This window comes from Herpailurus yagouaroundi, unplaced genomic scaffold, assembly GCF_014898765.1.
Source record: "Herpailurus yagouaroundi ecotype Mexico unplaced genomic scaffold, PumYag 28, whole genome shotgun sequence".
Taxonomy (NCBI): domain Eukaryota; kingdom Metazoa; phylum Chordata; class Mammalia; order Carnivora; family Felidae; genus Herpailurus; species Herpailurus yagouaroundi.
The window spans coordinates 114,947,213-114,966,188 of NW_024412376.1; the positions used below are offsets into that span (position 1 = coordinate 114,947,213).

The window sequence follows — 18,976 nt, forward strand, 5'->3', positions numbered from 1 at the left end:
AACAGCCCCAAATCTTTGGGATGCAGGAAAATCAGTCCTGAGAGGGAAACATATAGCAATGCAGGCTTACCTCAAAAAACAAAAAAGAAACAAATAAGCCACCTAGTGTTACACCTAAAGGAGCTAGAAAAAGAACAACAAATGAAGGTAACACCAGCAGAAGGAAGGACATAATCAAGATTAGAATAGAAATAAATATAGAAACTAAAAATACAATGGAACATATCAATGAAACCAGACACTTGCTTAAAAAATTAATAACACTTATAAACCTCTACCCAGACTTACCAAAAATAAAAATGACTCAAATAAGTGAAATCACAAATAACAACCAACACTGCAGAAAGATAAAAACAATTGTAAGAGAATATTATGCAAAATTATATGCCAACAAATTGGACAGCCTAGAAGAAATGGATAAATTTCTACAAGCATATAAACTACCAAAACTGAAAAAAGAAGGAATAGAAAACTTGAGCAGACTTATAACCAGCAAATAAATTTTATTTTTTTGTTTATTTATAAATATAATTTATTGTCAATTTAGCTAACATACAGTGTATATACAGTGTGCTCTTGACTTTAGGAGTAGATGCCCATGATTCATCGCCTACTTACAACACCCAGTGCTCATCCCAACAGGTGCCCTCCTCCATGCCCACCACCCATTTTCTCCTCTCCCCTGACCCTCCCATAAACCCTCAGTTTGTTTTCTGTATTTAAGAGTCTCTTATGGTTTGCCTTCCTCTCTGTTTGAAACTATTTTCTTCCCTCTTCCCTTCTCCTATGATCTTTTGTTAAGTTTCTCAAATTCCACATATGAAAACATATGATATCTGTCCTTCTCTGAATGACTTATTTCACCTAGCATAATACCCTCCAGTTCCATCCACATTGTTGCAAATGGAAAGATTTCATTCTTTCTCATTGCCAAGGAGTATTCCATTGTATATATAGGCCACATCTTTCTCCATTCATCAGTTGATGGAAATTTGGGCTCTTTCCATAATTTGGTTATTGTTGAAAGCACTGCTATAAACATTGGCGTACATGTGCCCCCATGAATCATCACTCCTGTATCCTCTGGATAAATTCCTAGTAGTACTATTGCTGGGTAGTAGGGTAGTTCTATTTTTAATTTTTGAGGAACGTCCACACTGTTTTCCAGACTGGCTGCACCAGTTTGCATTCCCACCAATAGTGCAAGAGGGTTCCCATTTCTCCACATCCTCGCTAACATCTTTTGTTTCCTGAGTTGTTAATTTTAGCCACTCTGACAGGTGGGAAGTGGTATTTTAGTGTGGTTTTGATTTGCATTTTCCTGATGATGAGCGATGTTGAGCATCTTTTCATGTGTCTGTGGCCATCTAGGTGTCTTCTTTGGAAAAGAAGTGGTGAGAGTGCCCACTTCTTCACTGGATTTTTTTTCAGATATTGAGTTTGGTAAATTCTTTATAGATTTTGGATACTAACCCTTTATCTGATATGTCATTTGCAAATATCTTTTCCCACTTCATCTGTTGTCTTTTAGTTTTGTTGATTGTTTCCTTTGCAGTGCAGAAGCTTTTAATCTTGATGAGGTCCCAATAGTTCATTTTTGCTTTTATTTACCCTTGCCTTTGGAGAAGTGTTGAGTAAGAAGTTGCTGTGGCTGAGGTCACAGAGGTTGTTGCCTGTTTTTCTCCTCTAGGGTTTTGATGGTTTCCTGTCTCGCACTTAGGTCTTTTATCCATTTTGAGTTTATTTTTGTGTGTGGTGTAATAAAGTGTTACAGTTTCATTCTTCTGCATGTTGCTGTCTAGTTCACCCAGCACCATTTGCTAAAGAGACTGTCTTTTTTCCATTGGATACTCTTTCCTGTTTTGTCAAAGATTAGTTGGCCATACATTTGTGGGTCCAATTCTGGGTTCTTTATTCTATTCCATTGGTCTATGTGTCTGTTTTTGTGCTAATATCATACTGCCTTGATGATTACAGCTTTGTAATAGAAGCTAAAGTCTGGGATTGTGATGCCTCCCACTTTGGTTTTCTTTTTCAACATTACTTTGGCTATTCAGGGTCTTTTGTGATTCCATACAAATTTTAGGATTGTTTGCTCTAGCTCTGAGAAGAATACCAGTGCAATTTTGATTGGGATTGCATTGAATGTGTAGATTGCTTTGGCTAGTATTGACATATGAACAGTATTTGTTCTTCCAATCCATGAACATGGAATATTTTTCCATTTCTTTGTGTCTTCATCAATTTGTTTCATAAGTTTTCTATAGTTTTCAGCATAACAGATCTTTTATATCTTTGGTTAGGCTTATTCCTAGGTATTTTATGGGTCTTGGTGGAATTGTAAGTGGAATCAATTTCTTGATTTCTCTTTCTGTTGCTTCAATATTGGTGTATAGAAATGCAACCAATTTCTGTACATTTTATATCCCCAGCAAAGAAACTGTATCAGTAACTCCCAAAAAACAAAAGTCCAGGACCAGATGGCTTCTCAAGAAAATTCTACCAAACATTTAAAGAAACCTACTCTTTTCAAACTTTTCCAAAAAACAGAAAATGAAAGAAAATTTTCAAATTTGTTCTATGAGACCAGCATTACCCTGATACCAAAACCAGACAAAGACTCCATTAAGAAAGAGACTACAGGCCAAAATCTCTGATGAACATGGATGCAAAATTCTCAATAAAATACTAGCAAACTGATCCAAGAATATATATTAAAAAATCACTAACCTTGATGAAGTGGGATTTATTACTGGGTTGCATGAGTGGTTCAATATTTGCAAATCAAACAATGAGACACACCACATTAATAAAAGAAAAGATAAAAATCATATGATCATTTCAATAAATGCATTTCAGAAAAAGCATTTGACAAAGTACAACATCCATTTATGTAAAAACTCTCAAAAAAAGTAGGTTTAGGGAAAACATAATTCAACACAATAAAGGCCACATATGAAAAACCCACAGCTAATATAATCCTCTATGCGGAAAATCTGAGAGCTTTTCCACTATGGTCAGGAACAAGATAGGGATGTCCACTCTCACCGCTTTTATTTAACATAGTACTGGAAATCCTAGATACAGCAATCAGACAACAAATAAAAATAAAAAAGCATACAAATCAACAAGAAGAGATAAAATTTTCACCATTTGCAGATGACTTGATACTCTATACAGAAAACTGAATAACTCCACCCAAAAACTGTTAGAATGGATAAACAAATTCAGTAAATTCTCAGGATATAAAATCAACATACAGGAATCTGTTGCATTTCTATACACCAATAATGTAAGCAACAGAAAGAGAAACTAAGGAATCAATCCCATTTACAATTGTACCAAAACCAATAAGATACCTATGAATAAACCTAACCAAAGAGGTGAAAGATCTGTACTCTGAAAATGATAAAACACTGATGAAAGAAATTGAATGTGACACAAATAAAATAGAAAGACATCCTATGTTCATGGATTGGAGAGCAAATATCGTTAAAATGTCTGTACCACCCAAAGCAACATATCTATACATTTAATGCAATCTATACATTTAATGCAATCCCTATCAAAGTACCAACAGTATTTTCACACAGCTAGAAAAAACAATATTGTTCTATATGGAGCCACAGAAGACCCTGAAAAGCAGTCTTGAAAAAGAAAAGCAGAGATAGAGGAATCATAATTATGGACATAAAGTTATATTACAAAGCTACAGTAATCAAAAGAGTATGGTGCTGGCACAAAATAAACACATAGATCAATGAAACAGAATAGATAACTCAGAAATAAACTCACAACTATATGGTCAATTACATTTAAAAAAATCAGGAAAGAATATCCAAAGAATTTCCAATCCAAAGACAATTTCTTCAACAAATGGTGTTGGAAAACTAGACAGCAACATGCAAAAGAATGAAACTGGGCTTTCTTACATTATACACAAAAATAAATCCAAAATGGATTAAGGATCTAAATATGAGACCTGAAACCATGAAAATACTAGAAGAGACCACAGGCAGTAATTCTCTGACATTTGCTATAGAAACAGTTTTCTAGATATGTCTCCTGAAGCAAGGGAAACAAAAACAAAACTAAACTACTGAGACTACATCAAAATAAAAAGCTTCTGCACAGTGCAGAAAACAAACAGCAAAAGGAAAAAACAACCTATGGAATTGGAGAAGATATTTGCAAATGACATATCTGACAAATGGCTAGTATCCCAAATATACAAAGAACCTATAAAACACAACACCCCAAAAAATGAATAGTCCAATTAAAAAATGGGCAGAAGACATGAATAGACATATTTCCAAAGAAGACATATAGATGGCCAACAGACACATGAAAAGATGCTCAACATGACTGATTGTCAGGGAACTGAAAATCAAAGCTACAATGCAATATTACATCACACATGTCAGAATGACTAAAATCAGAACCACCATAAACAAGTGTTGGGGATGATGTGGATAAAGGGGAACTCTCTTGCTCTGTTGGTGGGAATGCAAACAGCCACTCTGGAAAACATTATGGAGGTTCCTCAAAAAGTTAAAAGTAGAACTACCCTAAGATCCAGCAATTGCACTAGGTATTCACCCAGAGAATACAAAAATACTCAAAGGGATACATGCACCTTGATGTTTATAGCAGCATTACTACAATAGTCAAATTATGGAAATAGCACAAGTGTCTATCAACTGATGACTGCATAAGGAAGTGGTACATATACATGTGCACTAGACTATTACTCGGCCATAAGAATGAATGAAATTTTGCCATTTTCCTTAACAGGAATGGAGCTAGAGAGTATTATGCTAAGTGAAATAAGTCAGAGAAAGACAAATACCATATGATTTCATTCACATATGGAAGTTATGAAACAAAATAAAAGAGGAAAGCAAAAATAGAGAGCAAGACAAACCAAGAAACAGAGTCTTAAGTAGAAAACAAACTGATGGTTACTCGAAAGAGGGTGAGTGGGGGATGAGTTAAATAGGTGATGGAGATTAAGGAGTGCACTTGTAATGATGAGCACCGGGTGTGGTATGGGAGTGTTAAGTCACTATATTGCATCCCCGAAACCAATACTACCCTATATGTTAACTAACTGGAATTGAAACAAAAACTTTAAAAATACCATTATGTTTCATCTTTTAACCCATTTTAATTAATGTGTTTGCTTAAAATTTAAAATTTCTAGCTGCTAGATATAAAGCTACCACATTTTAAAAACATTTGATTTTGCAAAACCACCCTACAAGAGATATTCTAAATTCACTTTCTAGCAACAGAGTATGAGAATACATGAGATTATCATTGCCAGCTTTTACCTAGAAGCCTTTCCAGAGACAACCAATTTGGGACAGTGTGGGACAACCAATCAAGCATTTATCAAAAGCTTGATCACATACACAACCCTTATTTATTTATGCCATTGGGTAAATTTATCATTTTCCCCTAGTAAACTATAGCTAGTTATAAAATATGTTCTCCTATGAGTGGATTATTTATTAATTTCTTTTTTTTTAATATTTATTTATTTTTGGCATAGTGCAAACAGGGAAGGGGCAGAGAGAGGGGGACAGGGGATCTGAAGCAAGCTCTGTGCTGACAAGCTGACAGCAGTGAGCCCGAAGTGGGGCTCGAACTCATGAATTATGAGATCATGACCTGAGCCAAAGTCGGATGCTCAACCGACTGAGCCACCCAGGTGTCCTTATTTATGAATTTCAAGTGAGTATATGCACTGAATTTAATAAAAAAAACCATTCTTTTGAATATGAAAAATGCTACAACTTATTTTTCATATAACAGCATGCACTTCTGGAATCCAGAAGATGGTTAGAATAGGTGAGTTTTAAGTGAAGTGAGTCACTCACAGTGTATCACTTCAATCTTGGGACTCTTCTGAGCACGCTTTTCCGACTTCTTCAGCCCTGAGAGTCCTTATTATTTCATTGTTCACATCTTCATAGGATGCCACTTATCCAAGATGCTGGAGGCAAACAACAACCAAAGAACAACCAAAGTCAGTTTGGTTCCTCATCAACTATAGCAGCATTGGCCTCCCGCTACACTCAAATGTCAATAGCACTCACCCATCGATCACAGAATGATTAGAGAATAAACCAACCTCCAACAACAACAGTAAAAATCAGTGGCTCTTGGGCTCACTCTAATTTATTTAAATATCTTGCTCCTTATTCTTTGCTACAATATTCTCTATTAATACTCATTGACAGAGGAAGATTTTATTATCTTCTTGATATTCACAGAAAACACAAAAAAAATGACAGCTCATTATGATGCCAATATGTTTATATTTTTTAAGGTGTAAAGGTGACATATATTACAACTGATAAGCCAATATTGAGACACTGTTATTAACTAAAGTCCATAGTTTACATTAGGGTTCACTCTTGGTGTGGTACATGTAATACATTTTGACAAGTATATAATGTCATATTCCACCATGACAGCATCATACATGATAGTTTCACTGCCCTAACAGGCTGGTTTTTTTTCCTTAAACTTGTTAAGTAATAAAATAATTTATATATTAAACCCTCATTAACTAATTACAAAGCTATTTATTCCTTATTTTTTAAGTTAAATACTCATTTAATAATAAATTAAATTGAAATACAATTAAATTGAACATTAATAGCAAAAATGTGGGTAATCAGTAGAGAAAAGTGATTCGAGGACTTCAGAAAAATTCTTAAACAAGATAACTATGAACAAAAATTAAACTATTATCTGTTTTATGTTAATTAAATTAAAATGCAACATAAAATAACGAATACATTAGCATTTTCTTGGTTGTGAACTTTAAGAGCTATTGATTGCTTAAATATATTTTAGTCAGCCTTTTCCTTTGGGGTCAAAATAATTAACATCACCATATATGTATCCTCCTCAGGAAATCATGGACTTGAAAAATTAACTTCATTAGTACATATTACAGTTCCATTAAGCTATCTTATAATTTCATATCTAAAATCTAGCATGGATTAAAAGTTTGCTTTGCTTTTGGTTTTTTTTTTCACAAAATTCTCTGAAAGAAAGCATGCAGCTAAGTGACAAACATTTAAAACAATTATGTAAAAAATTGCCAATAATACATATTTTAGAAAAAAATGCTCTTTGGTTTATGATGTTTTACTTACATTATTTTCGTAAAGACTGTTGCTTATGTTTTCTACCATAGTTTACATGGGTTTTGTGCTGTTTGTATTAATATTATCTGTCTACAGACCTTACTGTTTATTTTCTTGACTTGGTCTATTGTCTCTCCATTGTACACAGATTCTATGTGTGTTTTTGTTTACAGAAGACAGTCTTTTTCTCCAAATAATGCTTATATAGGATCACTTGTTTCTTGTTTTCTCCTATTCATTTTTCTGACCTGTACTATATATTATTTGGCTATTGCTTTTGGGTTTAAGTGAACTTAAAAATTGAAGTAGTTTTTATTCATTAATTGTTCCCATTAATGCAGAATTTGGGGACAGTCCTCTTTTTTTTTTTTTTTTTCATTTCTGAATGACTGGTTATCAAATTTATTCTTTACTTCTATTATATTACAATTTTCTTCAGAGAGCCAGTGCCATGGGCTAAAATTCCCATGTCTTAGCAGCTGTGAAACTACTCAGGTTGCCTAACCTCATTTCCTCAGTCTTCTCTTCATAAACATGGGGCTAATAATTATACCAACAATGTGGTTAAATTGTCAGTATTAAGTAAAATAATTAATGTAAAACATGATATAATGCTTCACACATAGCAATCTTCAGTAATTACTAGCAATTCTGCTTAGTATAATTGTTTTTGTTGTTCTACTTTGAATGCAGTAAAGATATTTAGGCTTATTAATACCTTGAACTTAACTGTAATACCTTTTATAGGGTAGTAACCTTCCAAGATATCTAATCAATGTGATTCTGAATTTCTCTTCTTCACGAAAGCTTAGTAAAAAGCCAAATCCAAGGTGAGATCTAGGAGACATCAGCCACATTCACCTTTTGAGGCCACAGCAGTTATCCCAAGCAAAAGAAAAGCAAACAATAGGACTTCTAAGCTCCTACTGCTGTTTTAGCCTTTTCTTGTGCAAAGCAGTAGTATGAAGGAAAAAGACAAATCTAGTTTTCGTGCAATACTGTGGTCCAATGTGAGTATGCTAAAAGAGTATTTACGTTCCAAGAAATCAACAAATGGCCAAATATAAGATCTCTTTTGAGACTGAGGCCCAAACCAAGCCATCCTCCTTAACTTGTCTGATTAACTCTTTAATTGCTGTAAGCGGGGCTCTATTTTACAGCTGTTCATTCTTTTAAGGACATGCAACAAATATTTTTAAACAACCATGAGAAAGATGGCTGCCATTTAAGGTGAAGAACATGAAGAATTTGGCATTCTGTGGTCTTAGTCACTTAAGAAAGAGTTAACTATCTTGAGTGGGGGATAACATAATTAGCCAACACAGTGAAAACTACTAAGTTTTCTTTGACATACCCAACTTTAAATTATTTTTATCTCAATATATATGCTTATAGTTGTTAGCTAACTTGTTCCAGTTTTTCATTCAGAAAATATTGCCATTATGTTGATTGACATAAATCATAAGCTATGAATACTTTGAGAAGGAGAACCGAATCACTTCTTTTTGTGAATAACAACAGTATAGAATGTCCATTCTCTTTGGACCCTGGGTAGGATTTTAGATGAGAAAGATGTGTATGTGTGAGTTTGTGTGTGTGGGGGGAGAGTGTTAAATTTTTCAGGGGTGAAACTTCTATAGGATGGAGTGACAGACATAAAAACAAAGGTATGAGGCAATTTAGGGAACAGTGTATTTCAAATTTTAAGGTAAAACAAAATGGAAATTTTACTTAAGATCTTTGTAGTAGAAGACTTTCAATGTCAGGCTGAAGAAATTTAATAATTTTGAGGTTAAGAGTAAATATTTGGTGATAGGTGACAAGGGCAGTAACATAGAAGTGCAAAGGATATGGAAGAGAAGCGAACTTGATCATTTTCTCCAAATCCCTCATTTTACTGATGAGGATACTGAGGTCTATAGAGGTAAGGCAACAATTTCAAAGCCCAATTAAACTGCCTATGTTTCACATTACCATTATTACCTATCTGTAGGTTTTAGATAACTTAGTTGATTGTCTGTTTAGATATATATATATTTTTTAAGTAATTCAACTATAGTTTGGAGGGAGGAGCTTACATTTTGAATGGTCTTCAAATAGAAACATAAAATTCAACTCTGCATCTCACCATGAGGTTTTTGCCAAACTGAAAGGCTGATTCACTGCTATTTCTTTAAATTTACTTCATGCATTTGGAGCACACTATAATGGAAAGAAGCTGCTTTTAGATTTCTGGTGCCAAAACATTTCAGGAAAAAAGAAAATCAAAGATAAGCTTCTATCTCTTTATAAAATTGCATCACTGCTTCTTTATTCTTTCATCTTTACCGCAAATATTTAAACAAGAAACAAATGTCATCAGCTAAAGATGATGAGAAATTTATTGTGAAGACAAACAGGGCTCTAGACGTCAGAGCTGGTGAGCTGAGTCTCCTTCGTTAGGTGTGAATGCAAACCGAATTTTCACAGTAGTTACTATACACCAAATTAAACAAGATACCTTTCTTCTAAACTCACACTGTTTTGTAGATGCTTTATTTGCAGTATTTATTACAACTGCCTTTCAGATGTTATCTCTTAGAGAGAATGAATGAGAAAATTGAAGAGAAATATTAAAGGAAGAGAATACATAATAGAGGTGAAGCATAGAAAGTCAATTGTTTCAAACTGCTTTTTTGGTAATTGTTTTGTAAGTTTCTGGATGCAGAACACACAAAATTAAAATAGTATTTTTTAAACCCTGAAATTATTTGACCCATGCTAATTTCACTGGAATTAACTGCATATAGCTTCATATCATATAATTTCTCAAAACTAACACATCCTATCAATGAAATTAATAAATTAAATCAATATATCGTAAAGTACCTGGCACACTGCAAAATTCAGGAAGTCGAATTCTTTGACTCCCTGAAATTTCAATCATAGTCACGGTGTCTATATTTAGAAATTCGACAATTTACTTCTGAAAAAAAATGTTGACTAATTATCCCATCCCAGCTGCCAAAAGTATTGGAAGAATAGAAAGGGTGAGCAGCAGTGAGCGATATGGGTGTTTAAGAAACTAGCCACGGACCAGCACAGCCTCTGCGAATACGTGGCTATGTGACGACAAGGTTGTTGATGCCACAAGCCTGCGATGGGCAGCAGGCACTGTGCCAAACCGAAGGACCCGCTTCTCCAAGGGCTGCCGGCTGAACCTAAGGCTGATTTCCCTTCCGCCTCCCGGGAGCCCCAGTCTTCGCAGGCACCGTCAGGAGAATTCTGCGCCCTAATTATCCGGGGAGGAACACGCGCCTCTCCCGGAGACCGCTAGGCAACACTCACCACAGCAGCCTTCAGATTACTTCCCTCCGCGAGTGTGTGACTTCGTCTAAGCAACTCACACTTACAGTAGATTCTCACTGGCGAGGCAGCGAGCAGCAGAGGGCGGGGGAGCTGGGAGGAGGAGGAGGGAGGCGGGTGGGAGGTGCAGAGCGGGGAGCCGAGGAGACGACGGAGCTCCAGACACAGCAGGAGCGCGCCGTGGCGGTGCAGTTTCAACCTCGTCCTCCCAGCCGCGCGCACACCGCTTCCTCCCCGAGCCGCGGGAACCGCAGCAGCTCCGGGCTGCCGCCGCTGGGCTCCGCGCGCCTGCCCGCTCGCCGCCGCCACCACCTCCCCTCGTCGGCGCTCAGCCCGCAGCTGTTTCCTCCTGCCAGCCTCTGAACTCTGGATCTTTTCCTTTGCTCGCCTCTCGTATTCTCCCCACCCTGTATTTTCTGAACTCCTTTCCTTTATCCTTAGCCACCCTGCCCTTTCCTCCTCTTTTTACGGAGGATTTCTTCTTGACTGAAGATGACCTGTCTTCCTTACCTTCGTTTCAGCCCTGAAGACTGAGAAGGAACCTTTAGCTTTCCCCCAGGGGCATTTTAGAGACCTCAATCCTTAAAAGTCTTCAGAGGCAGAGAAACAGGACCCGGGACCTTCTCGACACCCTTGGGTCCAGTGCAGAGCTGCACTATCACCCATAACTAGTATTTAATTTAAGCCCGCCGAAGAGGAGGGAGAGAGGAGCCAGAAGCAAACTTCGGCCGTCTCAGAGGATCCGTGGTTCCCGCATTTGGAAGCGCCGCGTGCAAGAAGGCGGAGGACCCCACGGGGAACGCACAGGAGTCGCGAGCCTCCCTCGCCCCCTCCGCGAGTCCAGCGCCGCGGACCGAGCCGCGCGGGACAGCAGCGGCGGAGGCAGCCAGGAGAAGATGCGGGGCTCGGGGCCCCCTGGTGCGGGACGCCGGAGGCCCCCGGGCAACTGCGGCGGTGGCGGCGGCGAAGGCCACCCCAGCACCCCTGCGTCTCTGGCCGGCTGCTACTCCGCACCTCGCAGGACCCCCCTCTGGACGTGCCTTCTCCTGTGCGCCGCGCTCCGGACCCTCCTGGCCAGCCCCAGCAACGAAGGTAGTGTTGGGGGTGGGGACGGCAGCGACCTGGGGCGGAGGGGCGAGGCGGGGCCTGGAAGTGCGGGTCGGGGCGCCCTGGACGCTGCTGCCGCGGACGAAATCTCATCCCGCATCACGAATTAACATTTGTCCGCTTTCGCTAGCCTTTTCGCTCCCTCTGCTGTGCTTGGTTGCATTGTTTGACAAGAGGTGCGGAGCGCTGTGCGACTACCCTGCGTGTGGACCGAGTCTGGTCGGTGGGGGGGGGGGGGGGGTGCGGGGAAGTTGCAAGCGGGGGCAAAGAGAGGTCTGAGACCCACGCCGGAAGGTTGGGTGCGGCTGGTTCTCACTTAAACGCGTGGGGAAGTGACATTTCGGGCTGGAGGGAGTGAGAACTGTTCGAAGCTCAGCGGCGACGATTTCGGGAGCGGTGGGCTTTTAGAATCGTTATTTGGGGCGGGTGATGGGAAATATTGTGGGGGTGGCCGGCTGCTTTTATTTTGGGGGAAAGTGCCTTCTGGAAGCTGTTATTTAGGGCATCGCCACATGCTATTCTGGGGTGGGTGGCAAGAGCTGTTATTTCTCTAGGGAGGGGAAGGGCGAAGGACAGAAGGCGCCCCCACACCGTGGGGTGCCCTTCACTTTGGGGGCTCATCATTACACCAAAGTGGAAGGCGGGAAGGTGGGATGCCGCGGGAGGCGGAAGGGAGGTGGAGTGTCGCTGCCAGGAAGTTACTGCTCAGACCCACCGGGGCTAGTCTCTCCGCGAGGGAAAAGCCCCGCTCCAGCCGGCTCCGGATCCCGGAGTCCCTCAGCCCCCGCCCCACCCCCAATCCTGCGCTCCGGACCCTGAAGGCTGCCCCTTCTTTCTCCTGGGCGAGTAGGGCGGGTTTCGCGGGAACAGCACCTGTGCGACGCTCGCTGCTCTCGGAGCCGTGCTCAGCCCCGGAGCCGCCACCGCCCCGCCGGCAGCCCTCGGCCCCGGGTCGGCTCTGGCCGCGTTCGCTCCTCTCGCACGCCCGGACCGCGCTTGGGTCTGAGCTCCAGGGCTCATTCCTCTAGGGTGGGGGTGGGGGGGTGAGGGAGCAGCATCTCAGATCCAGATCTGGGTGCAAGAAACCGTCAGCCTCGCGACGAAAATATCAAAAACCCCTCCTCCCCTCTTCCTGGAATACTGGGATTTCGATTTGAGGCTCCGGATGCCAAGAGTGAGGCACAGAACCTTAAAAAAAAAATCCCTTCCACTCCTAGGGCAGGGGACGCAGGACCGGAAAGATGAAGCAGCAGCCTCGGGGTCGTGTGTGTCCTCGTGACTTGCACGGGTTGTGTGGCTGGAGGAGAAGGCGCTGAGCTGGTTTAGGAGCACTGCCAGCTCTGTAGGAACCGTGTGAAAGCAGGGCAGATCCAGATCCCTGCCCCACCCCATGAACTTCTGTCTTTAATCCTTACAATTTATTGTTTTAAATCTGATTTAAGGATTCTGCGTAGCTCACTCTGTCCGTCTGTCTACCTAACCTACCTACCTATCTAGTCGTCTGGCTATCGACGATCTCCCGTGCTCAACCCAAGCAATCTGCATTTTTCTCCCTTCCCGATAAAGTTGGAGAAGTGTTTTAAGTACTACTAGTCCTTTTATTAACCTCTCATGTTAGATTCATTATGTTAGAAGTCCGGAGGATTATGACAAGGTTTGAAGACCTTTTATTAACTGCCTTATTCCACCGGAAGGGGCATCCTGGTTTGGATTTAAAGAGTAATAGTAATAGTAGTGCCAATCATCCTTTCCTGTTCCCATTATATTTCAATTTCTCTCCCAGGTGTGATGAGGGAAGGGGTTTATGTACAGATGAAAGGGAGTAGAAGCTCATGGTTAGGGAAGGAAAAAAAGTCTCCGGGAGGGTGACGCTGAATGGGCACAAGGGCTGAGACTGCGCCGGGAGGAAGAGGCAGAGGGAAATGGAGGGAAGCTAGGAAATAGCACCGATCTCTTAAGGTGTTGTAAGCAGAGCTCAAATCCTGGGGAAGGTAGACTGGTTAACATCACAGACCTAACACCCACAGGTTGTATTGTCATTTCGCCAGCTAGTCCAACACACGGCAAAACTTGGGCTATAGTGAGGTGGGGATTGCTGGGGGGTCTATCACTATTTCACATAATAGGAAACAAAATCGTATTAATTATATGACTTCGCCTCATTCATCCCATTTCTACCCAACACTTTTACGTCTTTCCATTAGTATCATCTCAGACCATTACTTCTATTCTTGTATAAAATTTATGTTCTCCCCTTTTTGTTTGTGCATGTAAGAGTTATTATAAATCGAACAATATTATATTAAGATATTAATAAGAGCAGTTTGTTTATTTAAAGATTCCAGTTGGGGTTCTTAAGTTTGTTTTTGATTATTTCTGGAAGGTCTTGGAAGATCAGGGACAGAATGACTGGATGTATGTGCTGCATCCATTAATAACTTGCTCACATATACTTTGCTTTTGGAAACCATAGATGCTATAGACTAGTGTGTGTGTGTGCGTGTGTGTGTGTGTGTGTGTATGTGTATATATATATAGTATATGTATATATATGTGTATATATATATAGTATGTATATATATATGTGTGTGTGTGTGTGTATATATATATATATATATATATATATAATGTTCTATATGTGTATAATATGAATGCTCCCAGCATGTGAGAAAAAAATTCAAGGCAAATAGAAATAAATGTGAATTTACATTTGTAATTTTTATTCCAGTCATTTTGAGATTTTAACCTTGGTAGGCATAAATAAGCAGAACTGAAAAGGAAAAGCCAAACATATATCTAGAATCTTAAATTGAGATGGAATACATGTTAGGTATGTTGGATAAAAGACAGTTGGAGGAAAAAAATGTACTCTTTAGAGTGAATTTTAAGATAAGATAAATATACCTTTAGTTGTCTTTTTGCATACATTAGCCATAAATTACATGTGGAAGAAATCTTTGAACTGCAGTGTAATGCAAAAAAAAAAACTTTTATTATAAGATACTTCAGAGGCATATTTAGCAAGAAACTTCTAAGATTGATCAAGCAGGACAAATATTAGCAAATATATCAACAAGTGAAAATGTTAATAGATTTAATAGGAAAAGGGAGCATGTCCACTGTTAGGAATATTGGAGGTGGCCCTGAACTTATTCAGTAACTGCCACTTTTTGCTGTCTGGAGATATATTTGTAAACAAGCATTATTTGACAAGTGCTTTTCACAGCAGGGATTCTTGGCCAATTACTGCTGAACAGCTCTGCATTGAAAATGATTCACCCGCAGTGAATCAAGCTTAATTCATTGAAGCTACAGTCAGTAATGTCCCAGTAAAGTGCTTCTGACAGTTGTCAGCAGTTTGTGTTTGAAAAGTCCGGTTTCTTGTCTCTGAATGTTTTGTATGTTTTGAGAAAGTGGGGTGGAGGTGCTCTTTGGGGGAAAAAAATACACATGTACACACACAGAGTGAAAAAATTTTAGGCTAAACTGTTAAACAATCATAAAATTGTAGATGTTTTCAATGGAAAGAAAGGAAAACGGAGTTTGTTTTAGGGTTTTTCTTGGTTTATAATAGGACCAGGCCCATAAAACAGATTGGAGGACATAATAGATTTGTGAAACCAAATGGCTTTGTTTTGTGGCCTTGTCATCCTGTTATAATTCATTTCTTTTTAGATAAACCGGCAGGACCCCACAGAAAAGGGACAGTTAAAACCATTCCCTCACCATGACACTCCTAAACAAAAAAAGAGAGCAATTACCCATTTGTAATCTTAGATAGTTGGAAGTAGAACAGACCATGAAGAGTTTTGACTTTTTGCTTTATAAGACATGCAAGGGGGGCAGAGGGTTGACTCTTTAATTTTAAGATTTTTTTTTGAGGTAAACAGAGATCTTGGGTGTCAGGGTGACAGGTGAGAGGATTTCATTTCCTCACATAAGACAGAGAAGAAGGTGGACAATTCCTGCATTTACAATGGAAATTTCTCCTTTTATTGAAACTATTCTTGTATAATTATGAGTTATCAATACTATTAATTCTTTATTTCAATCCACATAGGTTACAGTTGGTATGGGAAAAGCGTTTATTTTTTTATACTTAGAAATGCATTACTAAACTTACCATTATTTATATTATTAATAATCTTCTCTACCAAATGTGATCTTTTAGAGAATCTGCACAAAATGTCAAAATTACATGTATAGCTATTTATAGACAAACATTCTCAAACTATTTAAATATTTGACTTAATTCAATATTGCTACTGTTGAGAAAATGACTATGCTTTAGTTGTATGCACTACATTTTTGCTGTTGACTTGATCACTTGAATCTCCTTTGTTTGAGTGCTTTCTTATGTATTTGCTTGAATGACTACTTAATTTCTCTTTCATTTAGAAGAAAGCTTCCTACCTTTGACTGTAAAAATAGACTATAATGTGCATTATTATATTTTATTAACTAATTATAGCTATTTTTACATATATGAGTCAAACTTAATGTTCTTTTAAAAAGAAAAATATGCTGCTAATGTCTTAAAGAAATAACTAATGTAAAAAGTATTGATAACTCTTTATTTTTTGCACTTAAATTACCAAGTATATTTCATTTTACTAATGAGTAGTTTTGATTTGAATTAGCAGAGGTACCTAAATACTCAAATACGATTTATGGCATTCTTGACTGTCTTAAAATAGTTTCACAGTTGTTTTCATAAAGCATCAAAATTACATGAAGTTTGAATATGCAGCCTTGATGATTATAAATCATTAAAAATTGATTGTGATATTTGTCCTTTTTTCCCTTTCAAGAAAGTGTGAATTTTTGCTAAAAAGGCAATATGCAAGCTAAAAATGTAAATTGTCACCTTAGAGACTCAGAATGATTCTTGCAGTTAGAATCTCTAGTGGATATGTTGAGCAGAATAGCTCCTATTGGTTGCTCTACTGGGTAAATACGTATTTTGTTATTTTATCACAATCTATATAATCAGTTGGTGATTTCTTCAAAGGAGTTATCCTAGTCTATTGTATACATAAGCACACCTAATAGTATTTTTAATTCACAGTAAAAATTTTATCCCATATTTTATCCCAGACAAGGCGGTACACTTAGTTTCTGTAAGTGTGTACAAACATAGCTAAAAAATAAAATGAATTCTAAAGGCTTTGTAAGTACACATTAAAATGTTTTATATATTTTTAAAAAGCTTAATACTATATATATTTGAAGTAATAGACACAATGGTTTTATTCAGTAAGATGTATTTGATATAAGAAATAGACAAATAAGAGAAACTCTGATCTACTCATAATAATTTTTAAAGCACCATGTAGCAATTAGCAAACTGGAAGATTTGACAGTTACTCACTGAAATCTTTTGGAAATCTCCTATTGGTTCTATTAATGTTTAAATTAAAAACTAAATGATTCACTCTTAAATGTTTGGTTTTAACTTTTGAAACAATTAGCATGAGTATTTAGGAGAATCTGCCTTTATCATATATTTACTTTTCTCTTTTTAGTTTCTGACTTTCCAGATATTTGTTTATTCAGAATTAGTGAAATAGATTTTATAGTGTTTGAATAAGACAAAAATTTATTTTGATGAAGAAACAATGTTTAAAATTTTAAATTCAAATTTTGGACAATAGTTCATTATTGGTAATATGTTTATTAACATATGCAAGGTGTCATAATGAAGAACTTTCCACAAAAATAGTAGAATCAGTAACACCATAAATTGTAGTATGAAATTGCTGTTTGTAAATCATGGTACAAATAGATAGTGGCACAGGTATTGTTGAGTATTAAAAGTTGATTGGAATTTTCATCTTTCTTCTGATGCTATAGATTTCACATATATAGGATTTATTCATCCCATGTATTCTGATCACAGAAAATCAAGGGGTAGCTCTGATTTAAAATATATATTATAATAGTGATAAAAAACAATGAAATGATTTAAAATGTAATTCTAACGAATGAATTTCATGAGATATAGAGACTTTTAAATTCCCTTTTAGCTTCTTTCATTACCTTCTTAAATTCTTACTGATTATAATCTGTTAGTGAAAGCAAAAACATAAATATATAAACAGGAAAAGTACTGTAAGGTACTTAAAAATTAGAATTGTGTCTGGTGAAATGTGTAATAATTTATGGTTTTGCTTTTTTGTTTTGTTTTGTTTTTTGTAAAACTCAAATATTTCATCTTCTCCAATGAGAATGTCAGGTGTTACAAAGACATAAAATAAAACTAATTTAGTAGGTATACCACTTGAAGTTTTTGAAAACTCTGTGGTTTAGCATGATGATATTTATTAACTGTCATTTAACTTAGTGTAATTTTTAAATAATTTTTTATTTTTATTGATGTAAAGAAACCCTAAGGAGTCATTTCTCTTATTTAGAAATCGCTGGAAAATCCTCTTTAAAAACGTGTGTGAGCTTTGCCTTTAGAATACCATTTACAGGGGCGCCTGGGTGGCTCAGTTGGTGAAGTGTCTGACTTCAGCTCAGGTCATGATCTCATGGTTCCTCTGTTCTGGCCCCACATCGGGCTCTGTGCTGACAGCTTGGAGCCTGGAGCCTGTTTTGGATTCTGTGTCTCCTTCTCTCTGCCCCTCCCCTGCTTTCTCTCTCTCTCTCTCTCTCTCTCTCTCTCTCTCTCTCTAAAAAAGAAAAACATTAAAAAAAATTAGAATACCATTTACAATGCATTTCAGTTGCAGAAAACCTAGTAGGTTCTGTTTGTAATTATTAAGCTTTATTCTAGCTCTTCTTTTCCGGTAGGAACCACAGCCTTTACTTCCTAATCAGCTTATGTGTTACTTTATTAATATCATTTGAATTGTTTCATAAACTATTAGAGAGCTTACAAAACTTTGTTAGTCAAAAGTTGACCCTAGGTCATGGATTCTTTCCTCATGTGTTCATGGCTGTAATCATTTATTACATAAATATACATTTATTAAGCAGAATGCAGTAATTTGGCCAGGTGATGGTGCAGGTGCACATGGACACGTTTTGGGGTGTGTAGACAGGTCATGGTGAGGCTAGAAGAAAGAGTGGGGAGGGATATCAAGGTGGTATCATTATGACATTGATATTAATAATGTGCTTGGGTTTCATTTTATATGTTATTTTTGAAAATACCATTAATCCTCCTCCCTCCACACAACACAGATTCTAATTTTATATTTATTTCACTTTGAGGATATAGATCCTAGCCTAATGAAAAAAAAAAAAAAAGCTCTTTAGTTGATTTTTATTTCATCAATTTAGTTTTTTTTCTTCCTCTGTTTCTCTGTAAACTCTACTGTTTTGTTGAGTCATGCCAAATACTTGTGGTGTTAGAC

General features: G+C 37.7%; 1 protein-coding gene and 1 long non-coding RNA gene across 9 annotated transcripts in view; one reads left to right on the forward strand and one right to left on the reverse strand.

Annotated features, from left to right (window-relative positions):
- LOC121034936 (uncharacterized) overlaps positions 1-10,598 on the reverse strand; it is a 97,334-nt gene extending 86,736 nt beyond the window's left edge. For all 3 annotated transcript variants that reach the window (XR_005792687.1, XR_005792689.1, XR_005792688.1), the window contains exons 1-2: positions 10,491-10,598; positions 5,883-5,998 (exon numbers count right to left, since the gene is read on the reverse strand). This is a non-coding gene — a long non-coding RNA (uncharacterized LOC121034936). The remainder of the gene's footprint in view (positions 1-5,882; positions 5,999-10,490) is intronic.
- Positions 10,599-11,288: 690 nt separating this feature from the next.
- Positions 11,289-18,976, forward strand: part of EPHA5 (EPH receptor A5) — a 338,890-nt gene continuing 331,202 nt past the window's right edge. For 4 of the 6 annotated variants that reach the window (XM_040482225.1, XM_040482240.1, XM_040482266.1 and 1 more), the window contains exon 1: positions 11,300-11,600. In XM_040482225.1, the coding sequence (XP_040338159.1) occupies positions 11,405-11,600 (196 nt within the window). In that variant the 5' untranslated portion in view covers positions 11,300-11,404. Of the gene's footprint in view, positions 11,601-18,976 lie in introns of all 6 variants that reach the window. The other 2 variants (XM_040482250.1, XM_040482231.1) reach the window with 2 other exon arrangements.